A 26,020-nucleotide genomic window follows, 5' to 3' on the forward strand; every position below is an offset into this window, starting at 1 on the left:
TCCTCCAACTTTATTCTTTGAGTCTTTTGTCTCTCCATGTAAACTTTATAGTCAGTTTGTCAGGATCTCAAAATAACTTGCTAGGATTTTGATTGGGATTTAATTCAGTCTGCCGATCAAGTTGCGAAGACCTGACATTTCAACAATATTGCATCTTCCTACCCAGGAATCAGAGAAAGCAATGGCACCCCACTCCAATACTCCTGCCTGGAAAATCCCATGGATGGAGGAGCCTGGTAGGCTGCAGTCCATGGGGTCACTGAGGGTCAGACACGACTGAGCGACTTCACTTTCACTTTTCACTTTCATGCATTGGAGAAGGAAATGGCAACCCACTCCAGTGTTCTTGCCTGGAGAATCCCAGGGACGGGGGAGCTTGGTGGGCTGCCGTCTGTCGGGTCGCACAGAGTCGGACACGACTAAAGTGACTTAGCAGCAGCAGCAGCAGCAACAACCCAGAAATATGAAATATCCCTCCATTTATTTAGTTGTTGCTTGATGTTATCCATCAGAGTTTTGTAGTTTTCCTCATATGGATCTTGGTACGTATTTTGTTAGCTATTATACCTAAGTATTCCATTTCTTAGATGTTAATGTAAATGTTTGTTTATGTTTTTTATGTTTGGTATGGTATATGTTTTTATATAATATGTATGGTATTATGTTTTTATTTTCAAATTCCATTTGTTCATTGCTGGTATATAGGGAAGCAGTTGACTTAAATACTAAGCTTGTATTTGGCACCCTTACTAGTTCCAGGAGTTTTTATGTCAGTTCTTTACAGGTTTTGTACATAGACAATCATGCCATCTGTGAACAAAAAGAGTTTTATTTCTTCCTTCTCAATCTATATACCTTTTATTTCCTTTTATTCTTTTACTGTATTAGCTACAGCTTCCAGTATGATGTTGAAAGGAGTGGTAAGAAGGAAAATTCTTGCTTTGTATCTGATCTTGATATGGAAGGCTTCAAGTTTCTCATTGTTAAGTAAGATGTTAGTTGTAAGCTTTTTGTAGATATTCATTATCAAGTTGAGGAAGCTCTCTGCTATTTCTAGTTATTGAGAGTTTTTTATGATGAATAGGTGTTGGATATTGTTGAGTCATTTTTTGACACCTGTTGATATCATGTGATTTTTATTCTAACCTGTTGATATGATGGATTACCTTAACTGATTTTTGAAAATTGAACCAGCATTGCATAATTGACATAAATCCCTCTTCATCATGGTGTATGTTCTTTTCACACATTGTTGGATTTGAAGCTTCTGTTGGCCCTAAAGTTACATGGGCCAGTTTTGCTCACATTTCATTGGCCAAGCAAGTCACATGACCACACTGAACTTCATAAGTGGGAGAAAATACATTTTAATGTATTTTAACAGCCCTAATGTCTACCATAACTGTGACCTCTACTTGTAGCTTACTGTATTGTAGCTATTAATATTTAACTCTCATAATAGTTGTGACAAAGCTGATGAAATGAATGGATTTCTGTTAAACTCTGAAACAATTTTGAAAATCAATGGTTAATTTCTATTTATTTTTGTTGTTAAGACAAATCCTGGATTAGCCCAAAAGAAATTGTCAGATATTTGTTCCTATTTTTTTAGGCTTTCAGAGACTTGAATTGTGTTTATTATAGTAAGAAGCCCTAACAAACATAAATATAAGTGCACAAGCTTTTATATACCATATAGTAATCTACTTATGAATATCCATATATTGAGGTCTTGCTGGGCCAAGTGGGTAAATAAACCAACCTCTTTCACATCCTGATATAATACCTACCAATGTGAAGTTACTAAACAGTAGCCAGTCAGAATGCTGGAGGCAACTCTCTTACACTTGAAATTTTGAGAAATTAGAGAAGTTATTAATAAAAGACAGCTAAAGTGCAATTTGAAATCATTACTGGTTTTTAAAGATAAAAATCTTTTATTAAAGAGAAAGTAGCTACTGTGAACCTCAACTTGCTCACTGCTATAGAAAGGGAGTACATAAAATACAAAGATACACTGGATCCCTATCATTGCTTTTGAAATTCTATAAATCAGTAATTTTAGAAATTCTCATGTTTTAATGCATTTTCAAAATCGCTAGATGAAATGCAAATGGATTCTCTAAATTATACTTGCAAAATACTTGAATAAAATATGTAAATAGGGCTTATTAACTCAAAGTACATAAATTGTGGTCAAAACCAAAAATTACAGTCATTTTTCAGAATATACCAATCTATCTTCAACCTGTTTCCGTAAATCATTTTCCATATTAACATCAAGAAAATACTGACTCTAAGTCTGTCTGCCAAAAGGGGTGAGATTTTCCAGGTAAGAGCAAGCAGGAATGGGTTCTGTGGACACAGGATTTGGAAAGAAGTCACTCTGAGATTGTTAGGCATTTGACTGTAGGCCTCCTTTTGGGGCTTGGGAGAGTTTTAAAATCTGCAGCAGAAAGGACTTTTTTATTTTTGTTGTCAAGTCACCAGGAAAGGGTTTCCTGGTTTTCAGCTATATAAGGGGAAACTGACACTTTGGTTGTTTATTTAACCAAGTGGCTTTCTTTTAATTCAGAGGGTACCAAGCAATTGAGTCATCAGACTACATGAAGAATAACAAGGCCATCTCCTGTGTTGCTTTCTGCTTGTGATGTTTTGTATTTCAAGAACTTGATTTTTACCTACAGGCACCTTCTCCAAATACACTTTGTTTTAAAATACCCAACAATAGAGTGAATAGTTTAAGAGCTCTGCAGCAACATAATCTGGACCTTAGTTTTATAGTTTTCTACCTGAGTATTTTTAAACATCTTTTCACCCCCACACACATATCATATATGTGTATATGGTAGCTGTGCAGTTTATATATGTATATATACATATGAACGCGTGCTCAGTCGTGTCCAGCTCTTTGCGACCCAATGAACTATAACTCCTGGCCCCTCTGTCCCTGGAATTCTCCAGGCAAGAATACTGGAGTGGGTAGCCATTCCCTTCTTCAGAGGATAATATTATTAATACTGGGGCTTCCCTGGTGGCTCACAGGGCAAAGAATCTGCCTGCAGTGCAGGAGACCAGGGTTCAATCCCAAGGTCAGGAAGACCCCCTAGAGAAGCAAGTGGCTATCCACTCCAATATCTTGCCTGGAGAATTCCAGGGACAGAGGGGTCAGGCAGGCTACGGTCCACGGGATTGCAAACAGATGAACATGACAGAGTACACATTTGTATATATTTATACATATGTTTTAAAATATATACTTTTTCTTATTATGGCTGTTGAGTTCTTAGAAATAATTTCCATTGGTCTACTCCTATGTTCATAAGAGGTTATTTTTATACATATCCCATTAAAAAAAATAATCTAAAGAACTACATTTTGTTTCTTAACAATTATTACAAATTTAGCAGCTTAAAACAGCACCCATTGGTTAGTTTACTGTTCTATAGGACACGTGTCTGGCCTGGCCGGGTTCCTGCCTAGGGCACCACATGGCTGATATCAGGGTGTTGGCTGGGCTGAGTATTGGCAGAGAACAGACTCTTGCAGGTGTTGGCCTGAGGTATCCATTTTCTTTCTGCCTTTCAGCTAGACTTTGCTGAAGCCCGCTCTCAGGTCCTTCCCACATGGTCCCCTCCATCTTCGAGACTCAAAGATACACTGAATCCTTCTTGTGTTTCAGATCTCCCTGATCGACTCTTCTGGAACCAGCCAGAGAAAGCACTCTGCTTTCAAAATGTTCATGTGGATATGTTAGGCCCACTGAGATAAGCTCCTTATATTTAGGTCAACTGGTTAGTAACCTTACGTACTTTTGCAAAATCCCTTTGCCATGTAAGGTAGCATAATCATGGGAGTCATCTTAGAATTCTGCCTAATATACTTTATACGGGCATTCTTTGTTATATAGATTTTTAGGTTGAATAACATGATAAAGCATTTGAAACATTAAAAGTGATTCATTCTAATGAATTGTATTTAGGTTAAATTACTTTTGTTGTGAATGTGATGTAAAGGATTTGCAGTATTGAAAAATACATTTACTTTTTAAATAAGTCTATGAATGTATCAGATAAAAGTACATTTAGAAGACATATTTTAAAAAGCTATTATAAATGCATAGCATATGCCTAGAGTTCTTTGATTCCATCAAATGACAATGAGTAGCCTTCTCTCTTCAGTGTATGCTGTTAATCATAGTCTTGGTCATACATGAGTGACAGAAACTCAGACTTTAGAGCTAAGAGATCAGAGATCGTCTGTCACCCTCCCCCTCCTCCTTTTTTCATAAATGAGGAAACTGAGACTCAGAAAGGAGATAATAACTCAGAAAAGACCATAGAGCTGGCTAGTCAGTGGTAGAGATTGGCCTGGAATACATGTTTCCTGATTTCCTGTCTAGAAGCCCATTTATATATTTATGAAAAGTTAAACTGTTAGTTGCTCAATTGTGTTCAACTCTTTGTGATCCCGTGGACTGTAACCTGCCAAGCTCTTCTGTCCATGGAATTCTCTAAGCAAGAATACTGGAGTGGGTAGTCACTCCCTTCTCCAGGTGATCTTCCCAACCCAGGGATCGAACCTGGGTTTCCTGCATTGTAGGCAGATTCTTTACCCTCTGAGCCACCAGGGAAGCCTCAGTATTAATGACAGTATCGTTAATTGAAGATTTTCTATATAGTAGGCACTATTCTAAGCATTTTAAATATATTTTTCTTAACCCTTACAAATTCTGTGAGGTAGGCGTTATTATCATCATTGCCATTTACAGTTTAAGAAAGCTGAGTCGCAGAGAAGGTAGATGCTTCATGTCAGCCTGCTGGTACATGATTCTAAGGGATTCAAAGAGAAGCAGTTGTATACCGGGGCCCGACCTCTTCACCGTGCTCTGCTCTTTCCATCTCAGCAGTTGCTTCTAGTAGGCCCTTCCATGTATGCTTACAGCTCAGTATCCTCTCCTTGAACAGCTGTACAGGCTACTCATCAGTTAGATTCTGACAACAAATCAGGGAACAGCAGGGAACTGGGAGTCAGGAAACTGTGTATAAACTCTGGTTCCCTGGTGGCTCAGAGATTAAAGCGTCTGCCTGCAATGCGGGAGACCTGGGTTCGATCCCTGGGTCAGGAAGATCCCCTGGAGAAGAAAATGGCACCCCACTCCAGCATTCTTGCCTGGAGAATCCCATGGACGGAGGAGCCTGGTGGGCTACAGTCTACGGGGTCGCAAAGAGTCGGACAGGACTGAGCGACTTCACTTTCAGTTTCTTTCACTTTCAGTCATTCTCTGTATGGGAATTGTGTCGCAACTGGGACCTTTGGATACTGTTATCTGTAAAATGGGGATTGTGAGAATTCTAAAGAGAACACGTTAAAAGCAATCTGTAAACAAGAGGATTACATGTTTATTGCACTGTTATTTTTTGTCAAATGGTGGCTAGTTCTCTTTACCCTATAATAGCAGGTTTTCTGTCACTTTTGCTGTGATGAGTCAGACATTAAATGAAAAATAGTAGATTTTTGACACTGCAAAGGCTGTGTTCTGAGGCCTTTAGGAAGTCATGATTTCTGTGCATACCCTCATTCTGAATTTTCAGATGTCACTGAAGTTGTGTGTCTCAGTTGGTGGTGATCTTTCATTCAGGCATTCTTCGGAAGCGAACAGTGCAGCTTCCACAGAGGGGCCAGGACTCCCTCACACCAGCCCAGCACCTTTCATGATTCCAGTTCATACCTATACAAAATTTTACTACATTTTTGATTAATTTGTGTTGAAATCAGTTATATATACTATAAATCAGTTATATATATTATCAGTTATATTCACTATAAAGTGAATCAGTTATATATACTATACATATATCCACTCTTTTTTAGATTCTTTTCCCTGTAATAGATCATTACAGAGTATTGAGTAGAATTCCCTGTGCTATACAGTAGGTCCTTATTAATTATCTATTTCATATATAATAGTGTGTATATGTCAATCCCAGTCTCCCAATTTATCCCTCCCCCTCTTCCTCCTTGGTAATGACTCTATTTCTGTTTGTAATAAGTGCGTTTGTACCATTTTTTTAGATTCCACATATAAATGATTTGATATTTCTCTTTGACTTAACTTCACTCAATTTAATGTGGACATCTGAGAATCACTCTCAAATAAAATCATAAATATTGAGTGTATGACTGTCAAGATCTACTCTTCATGCCCATCCTTGTTGTTAACATTTCATTCTTTGTTGTATGAATATGCATATTTTTTGCAATAGTGTTTGAAAGTAAGTTGCAAACAATGTAAGACTTGAGATCTAAATACTTCAGTATGTATCTCCTAATGATAAGGAAATTTTATATAATATCATGCCATTATCTACCTAGCAAAATTAACAATTTTCTTATCCTATCTAATATCCAATTCATATTCGTATTTCCCCTACTTATCCTAAAATTCCTTTTAGTATTTTGCTTTTAGGGTTTGTTTTTTTTTTTTTTTTTAAAGAAACCAAAGGATACTCATAGCATTTAATGGTTACATCCTGTGATATTTTAAAATCTGGGACAATTTTCCCACCTTGTTAGTTTTCGTGATATTAAGTGATTCTTGAACAAAATCCCCTGTTCTGGGTTTATCTGGTTTTGTGTGTATGTATCATTTATCTTTTTATTGTATCCTATTTCTGAAAACGTAGAAGATCATTACAAAGACCTAGTTAGAAGCAGGTTGTATATTTTTGTCCAGATCAACCTGAACTACAGTGATTGCCACACTATCAATGCTTCTAAGTTCGCTCCCATGATTAAGATGGCAATAGCCAGGTTTCCCAGTATTAAAATATGTATTCTCCTTTAGTGATTAGAACTCATTTGTAGGATGATTTTTTTTGGCTTATGTTAATATTCTTTTATTTAATGGCATTAGCATCCATTGATATGTCTTATTTGAATTATTCCATTAGAGGTTGCAAATGAGTAATTTTAACATTTTATCATTTTGTGCATGTATTAACTAATCATTTCTCTGGAAGGATGTGCTTCCCCTCATCTATGGACGGTGATGTATCTCCTCTTAATAGTTCATATCAGTACAACATGTTTTACTATCAGTTATCTAAAATATCAGCCATATTTTATATGTACTTATTAAAGCATTTTGATGTACATTAAAGTTGGAAGTGGAGAACAGATGACATTTAAAGCAGTGTTTCAAAATGGTGAACATATATTTCAAGAGGTTTGATGGAAAGGATTTCCACAAGTCGTTGGCAATATCACCAAATATTTATTGATCTCAAAGGAAGTTATTAATACCAGGCAATAAAAAAGCTTACCATTTCCCAAAATACTGATGATATGTATGGTCTATGTGGGTAAATAGTTAGGCCTGACAGGGAGTAAATTAATATAAGTATTTTGAGCCATCCCCCTGTTGCTGCAGCTTTAGTTGTCTCTCAGCTCCACATTCAAAACTGTAAGGTCTCTGATAATTGGGGCTGTTTCTTGGATCATAATCTGCCCAATTTTTAAGCCCATCTCAAATCCCACCCCCTCTGTCAGCAGCAGCGCCTTCCTCCTGTCCTCTGCAGATGGCAGTTTGTATCTTTGTCACATCTGTGGCCTTGACTCCGTTTCTTCCCTATTTGGCCTCCTACTGGGCTTCCATAAGCAAACCTCCTAGTCAGACTGTTAAACATCCTTAAGAACATGACTTGGTGGTGATTGTACTTTAGTTGCTAGGTTGTGTCCGGCTCTTTTGCGATGCCTTGAACTGTAGCCCACCAGGCTCTTCTGTCCATGGGACTCTCCAGGCCAGAATACTGGAGTGGGTAGCCATTTCCTCCCCCAGGGGATCTTCCCAACCCAGGGATCAAACCTGGGTCTCTCTGAATTCTTTACCAACTGAGCCACCTGGGAAGCTCTAAGAACATGATTATCCATGACTAAAAGCTTAAAAGCTGTTTTTCACTTGGGAGTGCTGAGTTTTGTATTCCCTATGAGAATCTCTCTGAAAACTGCCAACAGATGTGAAAAGTGTTTTCAGGCAGAGCTGTCTCCTTAGTGTAGCTTTCTTTATACTTTCTAATATTGATCACCCCACAAAAACAGGTTTTTGTATGAAAGTTGAAGGTAGAATTGAGGATTACTCACCACCTATTCTTTGGAAATAATGTGAAGGCCTACTTCTTTGACTATGACAAAAAGGAAGAAAAAAGAAAAAGACAGGCATAAATTAAATCTTGATTTAAATATTACAATGAAAACAAAGCTTATTTTATTTTACGTAGTTTGAACCTTTTGTTCCTTTTGTTACCTATTTGAACACTGTTTTAAATGGAAATAAAACAATGGTATTTTGTGTTTCTTGACAATCTTTTAAGAAAATTTTCATCCCACTCAAACAAGACAAGATTTGAAATACTTTTTCTGTCTCCTTCATAAAAGCCCTTTAGATTTACGCAGTTTTTTTTTTTTCATCTGAGAACCTCAGTGCATTGGCTGATACACTTGTTACCTGATGGTGATGACAAAACTATCACCTTTGTTTTCTGTCTTTGCAGAAACCGGAGGTAAAAAGCTACGCAGCACTGTCCAGAGAAGTACAGAAACAGGCCTGGCTGTGGAAATGAGGAACTGGATGACTCGACAAGCAAGTCGAGAATCTACCGACGGCAGCATGAACAGCTACAGCTCAGAAGGAAAGTGAGTGATGCTGGCTGAGTGGTCTCCTCCACGCCTCGCTGGAGTCTTCCTTCTCTCCGCCTCTCTTTGTGCTTTCACAAAAGCTAACTTGCATTCTCTGTGGCACTGTTTTAACTTTCACTGGCTGATTTGCTGTGAAGAAAACTTTTGCTTACCTGCCACTGAGAAATGTGACATACCTGGCTTTTTATATCAATGGAAATAGGTTTGGGGATAAAGTGTTTCACTTTAAAGGCAAGATGCTAAAATATAACTGTGACAAATGGAAGTTTGCCCTACCTTGAAATAATACATAAAAACACAGCAGCACTTTAAGTACCTATGCCCATGCCATGTGTACAATGCTAATTTTGAGAATCTTTGCTCTAACAGTTATTACTAAAAAATACAGAAAACTGATACATATTTAGTTCCATCCAGTAACAAACAGTTTGGATAAAAAACAACCAGAAAGAAATGCCACAAAGTTTGTGAGCCTTTTCTTTATGTAATTATCATGTAGCTTTCCCTTGACTCCACTGTGTCTGAGATATTTTTAAGGCATCCGCAAAGATTGTACAGCCCTGTCACCCACGAATTTACAGTAATTAGCAACTGCAGAGCTGTAGATGGATATGTAAAGGACATTAATAGAGGAAAGGGGGCTTTACTGACCTCATCTGTCATCACTATGGAAGCAGCAGATGCTTAGGCAACATGAGTGTAGTCAGTTCACAAATGTGAGGCCATGGGAGCGGATTGCAGCGTGTTGCTGATATTGCCTTAGGAATCATCTGCGTAGCACAGTTATGTAAATACAAGAGATGTATATGGTTTACGTACATCTATAAATAAGGTTATGTGTGATATTTATGGAAGCATTAAAAATGTTCAGATTAATTATATATTTGGGAATTAAGCTTGGGGGAAGAAACAGATTTGACATTAATAAAGGAAGTCTTAAAAGAGATGGAGAATCAAGGGAAAAAGAAATGTGCATGAGCACTCATCACTGCAAAGTGCTGGGTTAGATCCTGTTAGGGATTTTAAATGTTTGAACTATGACCCTTGCCCTCCAGATTCTTACAGTCTTATTGGAGAAATGGGGTTAATACGCATAAATTCACTCAACAGGTATTTCCATACCTTCTGACGTTCTAGGTGCTTCACTATGAGTTGGGGATATAAATCACAAGGGAGCAAAACTCAGTTGCTGGTTTGACATAGGCTTTAGAATCATATAGGCTTAAACGCTAATCTGTTTTTGGTGCTATACAAATTTGGGTAAGCTATGTAATTTTTTAAGGTTCACTTATTTGATTTTTTATCATTCGTTTCTTTTATTCATTAATTGAGTTTAATAAGTACATACAGCATTGCAGGCATGGTCCTAGTGCTGGAGCTATAGCAGTAAACACAGAAGAAAAAACCCTACCCTCATCAAACGTAGTCTAACAGATAAGAGACAAGAAACTAGAAAATGTATTTAAGTGCATATATAAGAAAATCTAGTAAAATATATAATAGACTGGGTGGTATAAGTGCTAAGGAGAAAGGGTAGGAAGAGAGATTTTAGAGGTTAAGGGTGGGGTTTTATGAAGGACAGACGGGGAAAGGGGCACATCTGAGTAAAAATCCGAAGGGAGTTAGTGAGCGTGTGGATATATGAAGAACATTTCAGGCTGAAGCAGTGCTGAGGCTGGAGCTTGCCTAGCATCCACAATGGGAAGGGCATCCTGGGGTAGTGAGACAGATGTTGTAAGAAACTAGAAATTAAGATATGGTAGGCAGAGGTGGCGGAGAAGGCAATGGCAAGCCACTCCAGTACTCTTGCCTAGAAAATCCCATGGACGGAGGAGCCTGGTGGGCTGCAGTCCATGGGGTCACTACAAGTCAGACATGACTGAGCGACTTCACTTTCACACATTGGAGAAGGAAATGGCAACCCACTCCAGTGTTCTTGCCTGGAGAATCCCAGGGATGGGGGAGCCTGGTGGGCTTCCGTCTATGGGGTCACACAGAGTCGGACACGACTGAAGTGACTTAGCAGCACCAGCAGCAGCAGGCAGAGGTGGATGGCTGGTGTTGCCTTTACATATCATTGCAAGGACTTTGCTTTCCTCAGATTGGGATGAGAAGCCAATGCAGGATAGTGAGCGGAGCCGTGACATTATCTGACTCTAGCTTTAACAGATCAGTCTGGTTGCTGTCGTAGTGGAGGGTAAAAGTGGCAACAGGGGGATCATTCAGAAGGCGGTTGTGGCAACACCGAAGGAGAAAATGATGGCTGGGACCTGAAGGGTAGCATTAGTGAGGTCAGATTCTGGATGTATTTTGACAGGAGAACCAGTAAGATTCAATAATGCATTTGATGTGAATGTGAAAGAGTGCGTATTGGTTCATTGTGCTGTGCTCAATCGTGTCCAACTCTTTGCAACCCTATGGACAGTGCTAGGCTCCTCTGTCCACGGGATTCTCCAGGCAAGAATACTGGAGTGAGTTGCCATGCCCTTCTCCAGAGGATCTTCCGACTCAAGGATCGAACCTGTGTCTCTTGAGACTCCTGCATTGCAGGCAGATTCTTTACCCACTGAGCTGTCTGGGAAGTTTGTTAGGGCTATTATTAAAAAAATAAATAAAAAGAAACAAAACAAAGAAACAATACCACTTAAACAACAGAAATTTATTTTCTCATAGTTTTGGAGGATGAAAGTCTAAGATCAAGATGTTACCAAGTTTAGCTTCTCCTGAGACCTCTCCTCTTCTTGGCCCCCAAATGGCCACCTTTTCACAAGGTCCTCACATGATATTTCCCCTCTGCATATGTACCCCTATCGTTTCTTCTAAGGACACCATCATATTAGCTTAGGGCCCCACCGTTATCTCATTTAACCTTAACTATCCCTTTAAAGTTTCTACCTCCAAATATAGTCATACTGGAATTACAGCTTTAGCAGTCCGTCCAAAGGAAAGACAACTTCAAGGCTGAGCAATTGAAAGAATGAAGTTGGCATTTAAGATAAGAATCCTCTGAGAAGAACAGAATTTGGTTTTCTGTTTGTTTGGGTGTTGAGAGTTAGTGTGGGACAAGTTGAGTTTTGATTGCCTGTTAGACATTCAAGCAGGTAAGTAGAGCAGTTAGAATACAGGTCTGGGACCCAAGGGAGAAACCCAAGCTGGAGATGTCAGTCAAGGTAATGTCACTGTAGACTGTGTTTAAAACCTTGAGATGAGATTGCCAAGGGAATTGGGACATACAGCGAAGAGGTCAAAGGATCAAGTGGCCATATTTAGTGGTAGAACTAGCAAAGGAAACAGTTAAACAGCTACAGAGGAAAACTAGAAGACTGGAGGGTTCAGGAAGCAGTGTTTCAAGTAAGAGGGAGTGATCATTTGGATCAGATGAGACCAATATGTTCAATTAGATGATGATGGAGTATTAACAGTCAGGATTTACCACTGTGGTTATTAGGTAACCTGATCAAAAAAGTTTTGGTGGAGTAGAGAAAAACAAAGCTTGGAAGAGAGCAAGGGAAAACTGATTACAGTTTCACTAGAGAATGAGAGGAAGGAAATTGAATATAGGGACTTCCTTGGCAGCCCGGTGGTTGACACTGAGCTTCCAAAGCAGAAGGCACGGGTTTGATCTCTGGTCGGGAACTAAGATCCCACATGCCTGTGCAGTGCAGCAGAAAAAAAAAAAGTTAAAGTGAAAAGATTGTACATAGAGACAGCTCTTTCAAGAAATTCCAGGGAGAGAAATGAGATCTTAGCTAAAGAGGAAAGGGTGTTGGGAAAGGGATTTTTTATTTCTTTAAGGTGGAAGAAATAACAGTGTGTTTGGGTATTGATGGCAGTAATCTGAAGGCTTTCTTCATTGATAAAATGGATTAAATAACAGACCGTCTCATTATTCAGCTAAGAGATTCAGTACGCTCATGCCAGTCACAGAGTAAGTGCTCAGCGTGTAGGAGTGCTATATGTAGAACTCAGTTCGTGCCCTCCAGACAAGGAAGAGAAAGGCACGCAGACAGAAGCGTGCATGCAGTACAGGGGGAGGGCTGCTGGAGGAGAAGGAAGGAGGGCCGTGGAGGTGCAGGGGGTGCTTGGGACCCAATTAATATGTGACAAAATGGCGATACCAACTCCTCCTGCCACAGGCAGGGGGCTAGATGGAAACAGGAGTTGAGGGTAACACAAAATAATCCTGTGTTATTTTGCTTTTAGTCTGATCTTCCCTGGTGTCCGCTTGGCCTCGGATAGCCAATTCAGTGATTTTCTGGATGGCCTTGGCCCTGCCCAGCTAGTGGGGCGCCAAACTCTGGCCACACCCGCAATGGGTAAGAATTTCTGTCATGTGATTCACTGTTTTCCTTTTAGCTTATTGAAAGTCACATTCCCTAATTTCATAAGATCTTGAAGAGTATTATCCAGAATGAGTATCTTAAATTTTAACTATATAAACTTCAACCTTTTCCATTTTAATTTATATGCTTTATAAAGTAAGATATCATTGATATATTTTAAAGTATATTTGAATTTAGGAAAATACATGGGAAATGATCCAACAAGGTTAAACCAAGATCTTTGATACGAGCAATTTTTTATCTGCTTTTGTATGTTAAGGCCTGTTTGTTTCTTCCTCACTCGCTATTAGGTGACATTCAGGTAGGAATGATGGACAAAAAGGGACAGCTGGAGGTGGAAATAATTCGGGCTCGTGGCCTTGTTGTAAAACCAGGTTCCAAGACACTGCCAGGTAAGAACAAAAGAGATTTCTTCTGTTACTATTCATAATCCACACTTTTCAATTCAGAGACTTTGTTTTTGAAGAGATGCTGAAAACTTTGTTTTTAGATAATCAAGGGTACTGATAAATGAGTCGGTTATCTGTAGTAGTTTGCATTTCTCCTGAGTGAGCACCCAGTGAGGGTGATCTGGTGGGGAGAAGTCATTAACTAATAAGCACATACATGGTAGAAACCCCACAAAATAAAAACTATCACACTTATGTACATGTTGCACAAAAGGAACTACCTAAGAAGTTCTTGTTAGCTGGTATTTTGTGTTATTCTTCAGTTTTTCTGAGCTTCAGAATTCTCCTTAGAGTTCTGAAATTAGAATAAATATAGATAGATATAGGTCCCCAAAGTAGCATAAACCCATAGATGAAGGACATTCTAGTTAGAAGACTCTTACTTCCTGGAGTATAGAGAGAGGCACCATTATAAGTGTTTATTGCAATGTCACATTTTGTTCCAAAATATTATGATCTAAGGTGCTTAGAGCCATAGGGAATGGCAAAGTCCAGATGCCTTGTGCAGAGATGCAAACAACTTCAGACCTGATGTACAGAACAATTCTGAAACTTGGCTTCTCACCTCAGCACCTCCACTGAATGAACTCTAATTTTGAGTCTCTAACCTAGAAAGTTCACGTTGTTACCCAGTGTCAATTATTGTACAGCCTTGCAGTGGTGATTAAGACAGTTGTGTTCATGAAGGTCTCAGAGTTTAGTCAACTGATGGCTAGAAAGAATACCGCAATTTGCACGTGCATGAAAATGCTTCTGTAAAGAGTCTGTCAGAAAAATATCAATCGATGGTATTTATAATTAGTTGCCTCTTTCCAGCTAATTTGAACATATTACATCAAACCCCACCCTTGTCTTGTACCCACACCATCAATAAATAAGCCCTTTTGAGTGATAAATGCTGCATGGGGATGGGTGAAACAGTATGATTTTGAGCACATTTAACTGGATTTATGAACTGACATAAATATTTATGACTGAAAACCCGAGGGAGACCTCTTTCTTGGATATTGTTAGGGACTAGAAGGGTTTCTTTTTTAAAAGCAGTATGTAAAACCAGTTGATGGCAAAATAGTAATCAACTCAGAGGCGATGTTAACTGCCTAAAACTATCTGAATGACTGATAGCTAATCTATTGTTATCTAATAATTTATCTATTGTTTACCTAATAATTTTGACATAATGTGGAAAGGCCAGTGATTTTTGACTGCTGGCTCTTTTATCCTAACACTAAGCTGTGGCAGGTGTCATCCATAAGTTGGGTGTTCTGTAACCATAGTCCATCACTTAACTCTCCTGTGTGTTTTCTTTCCCAAGCACCATATGTAAAGGTGTATCTATTAGATAATGGAGTCTGCATAGCCAAAAAGAAAACAAAAGTGGCAAGAAAAACGCTGGAACCGCTTTACCAGCAACTATTATCTTTTGAAGAAAGTCCCCAAGGAAAGGTTTTACAGGTATTTACTGAATTATATATTCCTTACCTAAGAAGGTGTCTTCATGAAGTCAAACTTTGTATCACATTCTCTTCTATTACTCCCCCCAGCTGATATTCTTGGGAAACTTCCAAGCAGTGGCCAGTGCTATAAATCTATACACACTAGGGAACTATGTTGAATATCCTATAATAAACCATAATGGAAAAAAAATTTAAAAAGCCATACACACTGTTTCCTTTAAAGTGAACTATAGACTTGTAAACCCCCCATCACACATCAGCTCTCATCTTTCTTAACGGCTTATGAACCTAACGCTCCTGTAGAGTTTTAAGACTATACCTTTGAATTCCAGTAAAGGTAACTATCCCAGTAATTAAATACAACTACATAACTTGATGCTTGATGTCAGCACATTGTGTGAAAGTTGCTCAGTCGTGTCCAACTCTTTGCAACCCCATGGACTGACTATACAGTCTGTGGAATTCTCTAGACCAGAATACGGGAGTGGGTAGCCTTTCCCTTCTCCAGGGGATCTTCCCAACTCAGGGATCAAATCCAGGTCCCCTGCATTGCAGGCAGATTCTTTATCAGCTGAGCCACCAGGAAGCCCAAGAGTACTGGAGTGGGTAGCCTATCCATTCTCCAGAGGATCTTCCCAACCCAGAAATCGAACTGGGGTCTCCTGCATTGCAGGTGGATTTTTTGTCAACTGAGCTATCATTAATTGATTGTATTTTGCTTTACAAGCTCTTACACACACGATTGTACTGACATTGCTCTTTTAATTTTGCCAACAGATCATTGTATGGGGAGACTATGGCCGCATGGATCACAAATCCTTTATGGGAGTGGCCCAGATACTTTTAGATGAACTGGAGCTATCCAACATGGTGATTGGCTGGTTCAAACTCTTCCCCCCTTCTTCCCTAGTAGATCCAACCTTGGCCCCTCTGACAAGAAGAGCTTCGCAATCATCTCTGGAAAGTTCAACTGGACCTTCTTATTCTCGTTCATAGCAGCTGTAAAACTGTTGTCATAGCAACCAGCGTTACAAAAAAAAAAATCACAGGTCGCAAACCCTGGTAACACTGCATGCTTAATGTTGTGTCTTCTGAGCCTGTTCCTAGGGATACAAAGCGATCCTGTGTTCTCAGAGGAAGTTGCACACATTGTGCCCTAAAGGAGGCCCTCAGGTGAAGGAACGGAGCTATGAAGAACTATCAGGTTTGGAGTTCAGTAACACTCGAGTTTTGGTCCAATCTGAAGCCATGGATTAATATCAAAGAATCAGTCAGTTTCATGCAACAAAAGCCCTTTTCAATGGCACCTTTATATTTTTACTGTTCCTTTTTCTTCATTTCTCTGACCCCAAAGTCCTGTGATGCCACAGAAATGGAGCTATCCAGCCATTAAGCCATGTTACAAGTGAAGGACTGAAGTCCTGGGAAGCATCAGGTGAAAAGCAAGAGACCAAAGACGAGGTCTAGGACAGAACGTCAGCCCTGCCCTGGAAGGGACAGGAGCAGCTGATCCAAAGTGACGACGTGAGCTATAGCAGACCTTGGAGCTCCGACAGGCATGTCATGCACTCATGCCAAGTTGTGTTGGACTCTGAAAAAAATTCTGTGGCTACACTGTACTGAATGAAATTAAACTTTTTTTTGCATGGACAGATTAGCTGAATATTTAAATTATTTTCTTGGGGCTGCAACTTGCAAAAAAAAATAAAAATCCAGCCATTTTCAACAATTTATATTATTTTTAAAAATAAATTTCACTAGTGCATGGTTTTAAAAAAGGGAGAGAATGCAGCAGGGTGATACAAAGACACACCATGTTTATTATTTAATCATAGTCTGTGTTTTGGCAGACGTTACAGAAGAAAATTCTTTCTAGAAAATACTTAAAATTCTCTTTATGTGACAAATAAGCATAATATATTCAATTTATTTCCATGGTAAATATACAGATCTTACAAAGTTCAACATGTGCAAATTGTTCACATCTTTCTTCCTTTCTCTCACTTTTCCTCTTCTCCCTCTTTTAATCTTTTTATTTTCTTTCTCCCAACTAGAGTGAACATTATGCTAAAAAAAAAAAAAATGACAAGTTTTTGACCTGATACTCTCTTATACCCCATATTTGATTCAGAGCTATAGATACTTCTGAATTTCTCAAGGGGGGAAAAACTATTTAAGAGCTTTCTTTATTTCAAGCATGTTGAAAAGGATTTTGCAACATGACTTGGGAGTACATTAAAGTAAGTCAGCATGTGTTTGATAAAGAAGATATTTGAACTTTTGCAATTTATTGTACAGTGCATGGTAATTTTATTTTCACCTTCCAAGTTCAGTTTACAGGAAAATCCTAAAATCATGTGGCCATTGTAATGTCTATAAATTTGTTTTTAGCACCAGCATTATTCATACAGGGGTTAAAGTATTATTTCTAGAAAGTTTTAGGTTTTGTTTTTAATTAATTAAAAGCAATTTCTTTAGCCAATTTCCATTTACTATGTGAATAGAAACACTGCTAAAAATTTGGAGCCCTGAAATACAGGGCAATTTATTAATTCATTTTTCTGTAGTAAAACTCAATTTTTCACAAATTATATTTCTAAAGAAACATAGCAAACATAAATTTGCAACAGATAATTTTAAAGCTCCAATTTTTAGGTAACTCAAAGAAAGTCAATCTGCCTATTAACAGTTCTTTGATGCCATCACCGAAAGTCTACACACAAATGCCCTAAAGTCAAACCCCTGCCTTTGGTTTTACAGACAGTTATTACCATTGGGTGGTGCTGCAAGGTCAAATTTCTCTGAAGTTCCCCTATTTAGAGGAAAAATCACCGAGTAATGTAATAAGCCACCCATAGTTTCTGTTTCTTTCTGTACCCTTAGATAACATGTTCTTATAGATTGATTTTAACTTCAAGCAGCCACTTTTGAAATCTACATACATACCATTTGTTTAAGTTAATGCCATGCACAAAAATCGCTCTTTTGTGTTCCTTTTAAATTCAGTGCTGACCATTAAAAACTATCATGCTTGATATGGTGCAAAAGTTAAAAATGAGTATCACTAAAAATGCCTTCTCTTTATGTGGTGCAATATGAAATACACCGAGACTGTGTCTTGACATTCTGAGACCTGCGATGGACCCAGGTAAAGTTGCGAAATAAACGAATAAAACTGTTGAAATAATTTAGACACTTGTGTACCAGCAACAATTGATTTAATAGACCTATAGCGTCTATACTATCCCTTAGAATAAACGTTTAACATTTTCCTGATACTAAGATGCAGTCACATTATCTTTTGTGCATATTCCTATATAAATTATTTCTAATTTTAATAAGAAGGACATGACTGTATGGAATATTTGTACATACCTGTCATTATGCAGTATTTATTTTAAAGTTGGTGTTTTTGTTTTTTTTTTAATTTTCACATGTCTGCACCTCAACTTGTGACCTAGTCATGTAAATAGCACTATGCCAGTGACCATTGCTGCCCTGTACATAGTATGTTTTAAAAGTAAAGGGAATTCCAGTTGGAAAAAACTAAAAAGGGCAGATTAGTCCTGTGATGAACACCAACTAATGTAAAACTCAAATTCATTCTGGTGATGGTATTTAACACTTTAAATAAAACATTTTCTTTACAGACGTTGTATGCATGGCCTTCTGACTTCTCTTCTCCCCACACATTCCCAAACCTGCTGCAGCTCATTTCCTGACCCCCACACATCACTTAGAGACACTGAAATCATCTTCTTCTGCCTCTCCATAACAGAAGCAGACCGCTGGTCTTAGCAGGTAGCCCTCAGCAGAGCACTTCTTTTAAACGCCAAAGGATTTCAGCTCACATTATTAAACTTGTTGCTTTTCAAAAGGTCATTCCACATTGAGGTGCTTTCTGATGAAGTGACTTGGCAACTCCCAAATTTAAATGAATGAGATTTCTGAGTCAGTGTGGCTTCCCACTGACAGCAGACTCAGAATCATGTACAAGCTCTGCCATTCGCTGGGTGGAGATGACAAGGGTGACAGTTGGCTCTATGCTGTGTTTCCACTGATGTCAGTCCAGCTTTGTGGGAGACCAGGGTGGGGTGCATTGTCAGTTGGGGAATTATACGTTGTAACCTGACATATGGTGGTTTAGTTGCTAAGTCATGTCTGACTCTTGCGAACCCATGGACTGTTGACCACCAGCCTCCTCTGTCCATGGGATGTCCCAGGCAAGAATACTGGAGTGGGCTGCCATTTTCTTCTCCAGGGGATCTTCCAGACCCCAGAATCAACCCAGGTCTCCTGCATTGCAGGTGGATTCTTTACCGACTGAGCTATGACTGACATATAACAACCAGTCCAGAGACTGACTTCTGTCATATATGAATGGAAGAGAGGGTCTCTCCATACCTTCTAGGGCAGTTCTGCAAAATGAGTTCAATTAATTAGAATGGGCTTCCGTGGGGGCTCAGACGGTAAAGAATTCAGGAGACCTGGGTTCAGTCTCTGAGTTGGGAAGATCCCCCTGAGAAGGGACTAGTAACCCACTCCAGTGTTGTTGCCTGGAGAATCCCATGGATGGAGGAGCCTTGGCAGGCTACAGTCCATGGGGTCGCTAACAGTCGACTATGACTGAGCAGCTCACGCTTTCACTTGATAAATTAGAAACCCAGCTGAGATCCAAACTTAGTCCTCTCTCCATTCCCTGAACCAGCCATTTCTTCTATTTCCAAGGAACCGCAGTCCCCCATGCCTAGCCCATATTATCTTTTCATTAACATATACTCTCTGCTCTAGTGAGCTATTTCTTTGCTGTTCAAACACTCCTATTCTAAAACTCTCCTTGCCTCTTCTACATGCCCTCTCCTGAAAAGCCCTTCTACTTTCTCAAAAGTGATCCATGTTAGTCCCTTCCTGCAATTCCCAGCTGAAGACTGAGTTCTATAGCAGTTCTAAACTGAACTCTAAAGAAATGGATGTCTTTGGTGCCAACACCTTCATTTTCCCAGGAACTCTAGACACCAATTGTTCAAAAGCAATAATAAAGGACTTCATGATCACCATCACAAGGGCTTTGGGAGAACTGACCAAGAAATCACCAAGCTGTCTGCCTGTGCCAACTTAACCTTTGACATAAAAACACATTCTCTGAGTGTCTGTCTCCACTCATACAGTTCCATGCTGCCTCCTCAGCAGTCTCTAACATCCATGCACGAATGAATAGAAGCTCGCACACCCACCTTTGGTTTGTGAAATGTGTATTGAGATGCAGTGTGTAAGAGGGAACAATCTGTGACACTCAAATTTTTTGTATGATGTGATTTACGTCACTCTCTCTGGCAATCAGTTCTTTATCTGGGAAAGAGGAAGGCGTGGCAACCCACTCCAGTATTTATGGGCTTGAATGGACAGGGAGGCCTGGCGTGCTGTGATTCATGGGGTCGCGGAGAGTCGGACACGACTGAGCGACTGAACTGAACTGAACTGAACTGATGCCTCAGATGGTAAAGAATCTGCCTGCAACATGGGAGACCTGGACTCAGTCCCTGGTTGGACACAACTGAGTGACTTTCACAAGGAGTTTGAGTTAGACATTCTTCCATCATTAAATCTACACTTTGACTATCTTATAAGCTCCTTCAAGAAAGAGACCATACCTATTTTCTCCCCTGTTTTATATACTCAGTGCCAAAAACAATGCTATACACAAAGATGCTTCATAAATATCTGCCAAAAATGACTATTTAGTCCTGTTATTTTGAGACACGATTTTAGGCGTTATAGTAAACAAAAAGCATGGCCCTGTCCTCATGAAACTTTCATTCTAATAAAGAAGACACACATTGGGTGAAAAATTACAAATTGGATAACTTTCCCAGGGCAAAAATGCTATGGGTATATACAGCAGTGTTTTAACAAGCTGAGAGAGTCAAGGAAGGCTAGTATGTATAAAAATGGACAAGAGTTAAACACGAGGTAATGGTGGCAATGGGAGATGGGAGTTAGATGAAGAATATTCCAGGCAGAGAGCAGCAGCTAAGAAATTTGAGAGAAGGAACTGCAGTTCTACCGTTTTCATTACTCTATGTAGAGTGTATAAAGCAAAGGTGAGTTCATAAGACATGAACATGAGTGAACAAATGAATAATGAGTGAATGCAGCTTCCTGCAGCCTAAGCTATTTCTGAACCACTGAGAGCTTTGTTGAGAAGAATGTTTTAACTTAAATTTGATGTGAGTGAGAACTATTTGTAAATGACATCGTCAATAAGGGCTTTTCCTCTTATTTGTGTGCATGCATGCTTAGTCACGTCTGACTCTGAAATCCCATGGACTGCAGCCTGCCAGGTTCCTCTGTCCATGGAATTTTCCAGGCAAGAATACTGGAGTGGGTTGCCATTTCCTACCTAGGAATCCTCTATTTAATTGTATTTAAGATGGTTCTCAGAATGCACGGTCCTAATCCCATTCAGTTGTTAAACCTTTGAATATAGGAACCATAGCCTATAGTTCCGGAGAAGGCAATGGCAAGCCACTCCAGTACTCTTGCCTAGAAAATCCCATGGATGGAGGAGCCTGGTAGGCTGCAGTCCGTGGGGTCACTAAGGGTCGGACACGACTGAGCGACTTCACTTTCACACATTGGAGAAGGAAATGGCAACCCACTCCGGTGTTCTTGCCTGGAGAATCCCAGGGATGGGGGACCCTGGTGGGCTTCTGTCTATGGGGTCACACAGAGTCGGACACGACTGAAGTGACGCAGCAGCAGCAGCAGCAACAGCAGCAGCCTATAGTTCTGTACCCAGCACAGGACCTAACTCAGCACTAAGCGATTACAGGTCTCAAGTACTCAGCCTTAACAGTGAATATCCCTTTCAGATATTCTTGGATTGCTGTTATCAATATGGATAATTCCCGAGTCCTTAAATTTCTGTTCATAGTCTGCATATGGTTGAATCAGAAAGACTAAACCTGTCATGTTCTTAATGCCTGAGCACCAGCTTCCTGTAATTGTGCTTTTGGAGTAGGGTGTCATTTAGTTCAGTATGCCTCCTTTTCTGATCCATCCACAGTGTTTCCAAGAGATCTGCCATTTTCTAACTAATCCCATTCTTCTGGTTTCAACTGATGGTGGTATAGAGGGTGCAGACTCCTGAAATGGGTCAGTCTATACCCTTGCCTGTTTTGCCTTGACACCAAAGAGGCAGCTCATCTCCCATGACAGAAATTTCATGGAAAAAAAGACCAAGAGCTATCAGTGGCTATGTTTTCTGTTATATGATGGAAATTGCATTGATAGAAAAGAAAGTCAGCAAAGCTAAGTGGAGGCATGAATTGAAGAGAGTCCTGCAGGTTCCATGTTCCTGGTTCCATTATGATTGAAGACTGGCTGCATCTTTGCTCTTCCAAGAAAGCCCATCCATTCTAGCTGTTGATTAGTTGGGTGTCTGCTATTTGAAGTCACTAGTCCTAATTAATGCATTTGGCCAAGGACAAGGCTGATGGAATCACAGAATCTTGAAGGAGTCTTCTAGAACAATCTCATATCATTAAGAAAAACCCTAAGAGGTGGCCATCCAACCTCTGCTTGGCAAGTGGCTGGAGAGAGAAACTCGGCAAAGCAACCCATTCCATAGCCTCTGTCAGACTTTCCCTCCTAAACACCCAGCCTAAATCTCCCTTTTGGAATTTTACACTTCCTGGGCTCACTGTTAGCAAGTTCAAGCTCCTACTGCTCATCACACGACAGGCCAATAAATAGACAAGTTGTTGGGGCAAGGATTAGTGACTTTATTCAAAACCAAGTAGACTGAGAAGGTGGTGGGCTTGTTTTCTGAAGAACCATCTTCCTGAGTTAGGACTCAGGTTTCTTTTACAGTAAAAGGGGAGAGAGTAAAGTCAAACACTTCCTAGTTCCCATCAACCTTCAAAAGGGATGCGTAGCTTTCTTCCTCTCTGCAGTCGTCCACAGGTGGGAGGATGTTTCCTGAGAGCTAAACAAAGGTTTTTTAGCTTAACGTTCATTACCTGAGAGATAAGGTTCCTAGAGTTGGGCCATTATGTATAATTTAAACTTATAGGCAATGTCCTTTTATCAATTAACTTGTAATAGAATATAAAGTTTCTCTCCTATCACAACTGTCGGTGTCCACTCCACCATCTTGTGGGAAAAGGACAAATATTGCTCTGGCTACTTCCAGAGGTAAAGAATATTCCTTAAAATCTTTAATCAGTCCTCTTTTTAATACAGCTATCTGAACCTCATGAAACCCCTTAGTACTTTGTTGTCTGATTTGTAATTGAACTTAGGAGTTTTGATTCCAGTTCCCAATATATGTACTAAATTCCTGTGCTATTTATAATTGAGTGAAATTAAATTGGTTGACCCTTCTCCAGCGACAATGATATCACTCCAGTTGGAGGCAGAATCATAAACAGAGATTCGTATAGTGCCCAAAGATTTAGCATAATTGGCAACTGCTGCTGCTGCTAAGTCACTTCAGTCATGTCTGACTCTTCGAGACCCCATGGACTGCAGCCTACCAGGCTCCTCCATCCATGGGATTTTCCAGGCAAGAGTACTGGAGTGGGGTGCCATTGCCTTCTCCGTGGCAAGTGCTAGGTCTTTTAAATCATCTATAGATTCTCTCGCCTGGGCAGACACCTGGAATGGCCAACAATTCAACATTTCAAAGAGGCTTAATTTAAGCCTGCTTCTGGGAACCACCCAGAAGGCACTGATCTATAGCAGGGCAACTGGCAAGGCCTTCAGTTCAGTTCAGTCACACAGTTGTGTCCAACTCTGCAACCCCACGGACTGCAGCACGCCAGGCTTCCCTGTCAATCACCAACTCCCGGAGCTTACTCAAACTCATGTCCATCTTACATCTAATTAGTATTCATTTTCTCAGTTTTTCCTGGTGATTGTGGTCTCCAGGATGAATATAATTCCAATACCTTAATCCAAATAAGGGGAGAATTGTCTTAAAGAGGGCTTCAACTAATCAAAAGATACTGATTTTTAAAACTAATAACTTAAAATTGCTACACACAAAATAGTCCACAAAACAGTCTCCTTTTTCTGACAGTTTTACAATCCATTGTTGTTATTAACCAGTCCTTTACTATGAAACTCAAATGACCAATTGAGACCAACAGTTCTGAGACTGTTCTTCCAGCACTGATTAAGCCTAGGGTGGCAGGTATAGTGTTAATTTAGCCTTCTGAACTTTCTGGGCAGACTTGGTGCCCTTGCCAGCTCCACTCACCTTCTTGTCCAAGGCTTAAATGATACCCACAGCCACCATCTGCCTCATGTCACCACCAGCAAAGTGGTCCAAGAAGAAGAGGGTAGTCAGAGAAGTTCTCAGCTCACATGGGCTTGGCCAGGAACCGTATCAATCATAGCAGCATCACCAGATTTCAAGAAGTTTGTGCCGTCTTCGAGCTTTTTCCCAGGATGATGATCTACCTTCTACTTCAGCCCAGCAAACTTGCAGCTGATTTCCCACTGTCAAGTTTACCTGAGACTCTGGGTGTGGGGAATTAGGCACCTTAAGTTCAGCGAAGAGGCCCTGGGCCTCTGCATTCATCAAATGTTCCTCTCTTTCTAGGAGGTGAGAGGCTCTCATCTTTTACTATCTTTCTTATGTTTCAGCCTAGGGCAATTTGTTTGCCAAAGGTCTTCCTCCTTATAATAAGCACATTGTTCCTTGCCCAATCATGGCTTACCTCTCTTCAGGTTACTCTCCTTCAGGAAATTCCCATATCACTGCCAAAAACAGGTGTTTTGTTTGCATCATCTTTCTTCCATTGTTGTTCCCTATTGAACACTTTAAAGGCAACATCTCAATTAGGAATGGTTCATTCCAAATATATCATCTAGTGTTTGCAGCATTTGAGACACTTTGCCCCAAGTGAAAAAAAGAAGTCAAACTTAGCATTATAATATTTTCAGGGGCTTTGGGATCTACATTAGTATGATGTCTGTAGGCCTGATACATCCTTTACAAAAATTCAGAGAAGTCTTCATTTGTTTGGCTAAATGTCTTGTTCTGTTTAAACTCTTTTGCTTTCCTTGCCCTGCCTTGCCAAGATGTACTAAAGTAGTACTCCAGGAGGGTACTACTGATGGTGCAGACGGTAAAGAATCTGCCTGCAATGCAGGACACCCAGGTTTGATCCCTGGGTCAGGAAAATCCCCTGGAGAAGGGAGTGGCAGCCTACTCCAGTACGCTTGCCTGGAGAATCCCATGGACAGAGGATCCGGGCAGGCTACAGTCCATGGGGTTGCAAAGAGTCAGAAACGACTGACAGACCAACACTTTCATTTTTCAAGGGCATTCTTTCCTCATTGAGGTCCCAATTTGTTTCAGATGTGAGTACTGCCCAGTGGGCTTCAGGTGTGAAAGATCCTCTCTCTAAAGGATGGTTGTGATCTTTCCAGTTAAAGATGTCTGAGAAAGCTAGCTGGCTGGTCATTTGCATTTAGCCCCCTTTGAGACAACAGCAGTGAAAGTTTCCTTGCTCTGGAAGTGGCTCCTGACTCAAATTGAATGCCATGTCCTGTCTTAGATGGTATCACCATACCAGAAAAAGTCCCTGTACCCCAGAAACTAACCCAGGGTTTTCTCATTGGTCCCCAGAAGGAGGGGAAGTCCTGAGCCCCAGTGTCAGCATTTGGGCCTAAAAAAGAATGGAAAATGGGAGAAGGAACGTATAGATTGGCCTAATGGCCAGAGCAGCTGGGCGGGTAACTCAGCAGGAGTTGAAGTCTGAAGAAGCATATCTTCACTGTCATTTCCTCCCTTTTCTTATTTTCCCTGAAGTACTTATTTTCCCACAAGTGCTTGCACATGAAGGATTTTATCATTCTTCCCTACTTCTTCACAAAAGAGCTACAGAGTCATCAAAAGACACTCAGTTCAGTTCAGTTCAGTCGCTCAGTCGTGTCCATCTCTTTGCGACCCCATGAATCACAGCACACCAGGCCTCCCTGTCCATCACCAAATCCTGGAGTTCACTCAAACTCATGTCCATCGAGCTGGTGATGCCATCCAGCCATCTCATTCTCTGTCGTC

At 40.0% G+C, this 26,020-nt stretch overlaps 1 protein-coding gene across 42 annotated transcripts in view; it reads left to right on the forward strand.

Annotated features, from left to right (window-relative positions):
• Positions 1-15,942, forward strand: part of RIMS2 (regulating synaptic membrane exocytosis 2) — a 576,029-nt gene extending 560,087 nt beyond the window's left edge. For 41 of the 42 annotated variants that reach the window (XM_088844714.1, XM_088844724.1, XM_088844720.1 and 38 more), the window contains 5 exons: positions 8,553-8,694; positions 12,901-13,013; positions 13,331-13,432; positions 14,805-14,944; positions 15,724-15,942. In XM_088844714.1, the coding sequence (XP_088700840.1) occupies positions 8,553-8,694; positions 12,901-13,013; positions 13,331-13,432; positions 14,805-14,944; positions 15,724-15,942 (716 nt within the window). The remainder of the gene's footprint in view (positions 1-8,552; positions 8,695-12,900; positions 13,014-13,330; positions 13,433-14,804; positions 14,945-15,723) is intronic. The other variant, XM_088844750.1, reaches the window with a different exon arrangement.
• The last annotated feature ends 10,078 nt before the right edge of the window (positions 15,943-26,020 follow it).

The sequence above is a fragment of the Moschus berezovskii genome, chromosome 16 (genome assembly GCF_049115385.1).
Source record: "Moschus berezovskii isolate FMDL1 chromosome 16, NW_MosBer_1.0, whole genome shotgun sequence".
NCBI lineage: Eukaryota > Metazoa > Chordata > Mammalia > Artiodactyla > Moschidae > Moschus > Moschus berezovskii.